Source organism: Capsicum annuum, chromosome 1, assembly GCF_002878395.1.
Source record: "Capsicum annuum cultivar UCD-10X-F1 chromosome 1, UCD10Xv1.1, whole genome shotgun sequence".
NCBI classification, from domain to species: Eukaryota; Viridiplantae; Streptophyta; class Magnoliopsida; order Solanales; family Solanaceae; genus Capsicum; species Capsicum annuum.
Window position 1 is genome coordinate 70,196,915 of NC_061111.1, and position 5,406 is coordinate 70,202,320.

General features: G+C 31.7%; 1 protein-coding gene across 1 annotated transcript; it reads right to left on the minus strand.

Moving 5' to 3' along the window:
* Window positions 1-1,740: 1,740 nt before the first annotated feature.
* On the minus strand, window positions 1,741-4,791 carry LOC107876142. The gene is made up of 4 exons (XM_016723162.2): window positions 4,440-4,791; window positions 3,483-3,694; window positions 2,783-3,044; window positions 1,741-2,596 (listed from the first exon to the last, which is right to left on the minus strand). The coding sequence occupies exons 1-4, from the start codon at window positions 4,605-4,607 to the stop codon at window positions 2,267-2,269; spliced, it is 972 nt and encodes a 323-aa protein (XP_016578648.1). The 5' UTR covers window positions 4,608-4,791; the 3' UTR covers window positions 1,741-2,266.
* Between the last annotated feature and the right edge of the window lie 615 nt (window positions 4,792-5,406).

Below are 5,406 nucleotides of genomic sequence, written 5' to 3' on the forward strand. Positions count from 1 at the left end.
CGTAATTGAACTTACTAATTCATCTTTAGTTTTAGTTAAATCAATATAGTTATTTCTAATGATGACTTAGTTTGAATCATTTCAAATAAAATTGGTCAATTGATCACTCTACTCAGGACGAACATACTTAGTTGATCGTGTAATTACCATGAGATTAATTAAAATTGTAATTGAACTTATTAATTTATATTTTATTTTAGTAATCAATTTAGTTATTACTAATAATGACTTAATGTGAATCAATAGATGACTAACATGTTACAACAGATAAGTAATTTGTTGGAATGACCAAACAAATAAAAACATCTGTTGAAAATAACCAAACAGATATAGACATCTATTGCAACAAATAACTCACTTGTTGCAACAACTAATTCATCTATTGAAATTATCAAACAGATATAGACATCTGTTGCAATAGATGACTAAGTTGTTGCAACATATGACTCATCTGTTGGAAATTACCAAATAGACAAAATATGTGTTGAAAAGCAATTTAAAATATTAAAGCTTAAATATTTTTTAGGAGAACTCAAACGTTTTCCCCCCTTGTCTAAGGTCTTGTCTTCAATTTTAGTTAAATCAATTTAATTATTATTAATAATTGTTTAATTTGAATCAACAAATGACTAACCTGTTATAAGCATTTATTGCAATAGATGACTAACTTGTTGCAACAATTAGGTGATCTGTTGGAAAATAATTAAAATACTAGGGAACTCAAACATTTTTAGGAGAATTGAAATGTTTGTCTCATTGTCTTAAAGACTTATCTTTAATTTTAGCTAAATGAATTTAGTTATTACTAATAATTGTTTAATTTGAATCAACAGATGACTAACATGTTGCAACAAATGATTCATCTGTTGGAAATTATCAAACAGATAGAAAATTATAACAGATGGGTTATCCATTAGAAAGCAATTAAAATACTAGGGAACTTAAATGTTTTTAAGAGAACTCAAATGTTTGTCCCCTCGATCCTTTTGTATTTGATGTATGATACATTATTTTTGTCTTCTTTACCTGTTTAATGAAATTTTTCATGTGTTTCACTTATTCGTTGTGCCCTTGTTGAAATTTTTAAAAAAAAATTAGGTCAAATTTTGTTCGTATATCATTTGGACATTACTTCATAGGTGATTTTGTAAGTATAATTATGATTTTTGTTGAATTTTTTATTTGGTATATTTGCTACTTCGACAATGGACAAAACCTGCAACATGAATCCAATGTACGAGTCATTTATTGCAACAAGCGAGTAATCTGTTGCAATATATGACTAATATGTTGCAATAGATGACCCACATGTTGGATTCATGTTACAAAACTATAATACAAATCCAACAGATTAGTCATATATGTTGCAACAGATTACTCATATGTTGCAACAGATTAGTCAATATGTTGTAATAGATTAGTCAATATGTTGCAACAGATTACTCATTTGTGCAACAGATTACTCATTTGTTGGATTCACCTTACATGTTTTATCTACTGTTGAAAAAATAGCAGTAGCAGATATACCCAGATGAGAAAGCTCTTAAAAATAAGCCAATTCAAACACCTCAAGGTGCCTAATTATTTACTTTTGATTAAGTTTTTGCCTCACAAGTAATGTGAAATGCAAAAGTTGGAACATGTTGAGCTTTAATGCAGCGTACAGCAGTTTGTAATTATCGATCAAAAATATAATAAGAACCATAAGTATGCAATATAATCACTAATGGCTTCTCATAATAGACTCCAACAACCCCGCTTTAAGTATTGTGCCAGTCATATACTTCTTCCCTTTTCACTTGTCTCACTACATCAAAAATATGCTTAGAGCAATATATAAATCTCTATCAATTATAATTTTCTTTAACCTTATCTTTTTCTCTCAAATACAAATTGCTGCAATGCTACTTATAGTTGCAGGAATGCAAAAAAAAAATATAACTCTAGGAAACCTTTGACATAGATGGTGCCTGCATCTTCTCCAGAACACACAACGAATTGCTAGCCACAAGGTTACATAGAAAATTGTGCAAAACTTCCAGCTGTTGAGTCCTAATGCCAGTGGAGTAAAAGATTGTTAGACTAAGGAAAACGTGGCAAGATAAAAGAGATCGAGAACTTAATCTTCTTTTGAGTATTTGGAAAAGTGAAACAGGAAGTGGCTTGAAAAATCGAAGTGACAAAAATGGTTTAATTTTTACAAAAAAAGCTATTTCTAGCATTTTTCAGAGACCCAAAAGATTTCGGCAAAAGGGGGATGTGACAGTTAGGAAGAAAATTTAGGTGTATAAAGTGGTGTGTCCTCTCCAAGCAAAAGAGACTTTAAGATGGCTTCACAGACAATGGTATCGTAGATCAACAAATGTCCGCCATCACGAACTTCATGATATTGAATCCAAGGTAATCTTTCTGATACATGTCTTTGTCGTTTCAAATTAATAAATCTGTCTTCACACCCATGCCAGATGTGAACAAGACGTTTATCATTTTCAGGAAAAGGATTACTAAGCTCCAAAGGATCAAAATCCCATTTACTAAACGCCACAAGGAAGTCGCTGCGGAGGTTGTTGAAAACACTTCTGCTCTTTATCTTTTCCTGAAGATGGAAAGTGTCAAGTTAAAACAATAATTATGATGTATCAGCTAGTTTCATATATAAAGAAAATTTGCAGAAAATGATGAAGTCGGATTGATCTAAGGTGCGACATGGCCAGTGGGCATCCATATAGCTGACCTCGACTTGCTTCGGATTAAGGCGTAGAGTTACTGGAATTGACCTTACCGCGGTAAGAAACTGAAATCCAGGTGCATTCTTCAAAAGCTCCAAGTCCTTGTCAGTAAAATATGTAGGTTTTGAATTATTAGTAGGAGTGGTACGAGATGTTTTTCGGATCATCCACCAATGCAATAACTTAGGAGCATATCTTGCAACCAAAGTCATCCTTTTGTACCACCTCGTACGTCCGTCATTCTTTGTTACAGATTTCGGCAGAGAAGGCCATTGGTAATTGACGATGGGAGCCACAAATGCCACCCCTGCTAACCTACAAGTTTGGGAAAAGAAATGAAGTTACAACAACAGCAACAACAAACCAGCATAATCCCAGATGTGAGGTGTGGGAGGGTGGTTGCTGTGTACGCAGCCTTGCCCTTACCTTGTGAAGGTAGAGAGACTGTTTCCAATAGAATCTCAGTTCAAGCAAAAACATGAATTTACAATGTGGATACAAACATAGGATTCAATTATTTGACATTCAGTTTCATTCGGTTTTCATGTTATCTCTTTTAAGTTTATTGCTAAATGAACTGCATTGCTGATATTGATCAGTATACAAAGAGAGTGCTGCAACAACATATCCCATGTAATTACACAAGTGGAGTTTGGTGTGTACAGTCTTGCCCCTACCTTGCCAATGTAGAGAGACTGTTCCCTATAGAAAATAAAAACACTGCAAGAAAGAAAACAAGAAATTGGATGTTACCTATGTGATAGATGTTTGATGCAACTCCAGGTTGGGTAAGATCCCATTGAAAAACCAATTATGTGGAATTTGGATCCTAATTCCAAGTGATTAGCCAATTCCTCAATGTCAGATGCTTCACTCCTTAGTGATCGTTTTGGATTTGGATCACTTCCACCATATCCAGCTCGATCAAATTGAATTATATATATTCCCAGTGTGTTCATGAGTTCCTGTCACAAATTAACAAAATATGTGCTTACAGGTTGGATTATATCCCGTTGGTTGACATGAACAAATATGTCAAAATCCATCACACTGACTAACAACATATTAGTGCAGTCCCATGAAGTGGAATCTGGAGAGGATACAGTATACGTCACTAGGCCCTCGACTAAAGGGAAAACGGTGCAAAACGATCCATCAAACTATTGGATAAAAATAGTGTCGACGGATCAAAATGCAACTTAGAACATCCGAAATCATATTTGAGAATTCATAATACTTAAATTATTTTAAGAGAAAAACATACTAACACACTTTCACACTTCGTTTCTTTTCAAAAAGAGAAACAGGCAAGAAGTGAATATTTAGGTTATATTGGGCTGGTTGAATTATGACCGTTATTCAACATATTTTCACTCAAACAAATTTTAAGCGAGTTGAGTTATGACCCATTGTTGATTTGACCTGTTTTCAACTCAAATATAATCCAACCAACACATTTTCCAGAACATAATTGTCTAAATTTGGAATAATTTAAACTAATAATTTAAGAGAAAGACATAGTAATACACTATCACATTACTTTTCTTTTCAAAATGAAAAACAGAAAAGAAAAGAAAATTCAAGTTATATTGAATGGGTTGAATTATGATGTTATTCAACACTCGTTTAATTTGACCTGTTTTCGTTCAAATTCAATGCAACCCACCAATTTGTCACCACTATTCAAGAACAGAACAAGGAAATAATTACCTGGGGTGCAAGAAAATCTCTTTCTTTGGAACTGTCAAATCCATGAACAAAAATGATTCTGTAATTTGATTTTTCCTTAGGAACACCTCTTTCTTTGTAAGCCAATTTCCTTCCATCAATTAATTTCATACTTGCTGAATTATTACCATTGGTTTCTGCAGAAACCATTATGAAAGAAAACTTGAAAAAAATAAAATAAAGAAGAATAAAAATGAAAGAAAATTATTTAAATAAGAGTTGTTTTTCTTAGGAGATCCGTTCACATCTTATACGAGAAAAACAACTCCTTTTGGTCAACCATTTGGCCCTTAAACAAGAAAGTTCCTGTGTAAAACTCTAAAAAAATATTCGCTTCTAGTTAATGAAATCTATTGGTCATTTATAAATAGATGGAAAATATGTTTTTCAGCTCTCTTATAAAATTGTCACAATTTTTTTTTTAAATTGTAAATGATTATAAAATTAATTCTTTTTGTTCTGGCTCAATTTATATGACATAAATTTAATGAAACTTTTTAATTTTAACGTGAGATTGGATATAAAATCTTAAGGTTTTATTAAATAAATAAAAGAAAAATATTTCTTTTAGATCTCTTATAAAATGTCACAAATTAAAAGAAAAAGTCATAAATGGCTGCAAAATCTGTTGTATCCTTTTTTCCGTCTCAATTGTGCAACATCATTTGAACTTCGAGAGTTATGACGTTTTAATTTTCATGTAAGTTCGGATATAAAATCTTAAAATTTTAGTTTTTAAAATAAAATATATATATTTAAAAAATAATATAAAAATTACTATAAGTCTATAAGTCATAAGTAATAATAATAACAACTAATAAGCTAAAATAATTTTTCCTGAGTTTGGAGGGGTTGGGTGGATTCCTTTGAAAAGGAAATTTCATATTGTTTTTCCTTTTCCTTTTTCTAGGCAGGGTAGGTAAGAGGATTTTTTGAACCACCACTAATT

Coding starts and splice junctions, on each gene's coding strand:
- LOC107876142 (XM_016723162.2), bottom strand. CDS start 4,607: ATGGTTTCTGCAGAAACCAATGGTAATAATTCAGCAAGTATGAAATTA. Junction 3,695..4,439: donor GAGATTTTCTTGCACCCCAG/GTAATTATTTCC, acceptor AATTTGTGACAG/GAACTCATGAACACACTGGG. Junction 2,597..2,782: donor GATTTCAGTTTCTTACCGCG/GTAAGGTCAATT, acceptor TTCCATCTTCAG/GAAAAGATAAAGAGCAGAAG.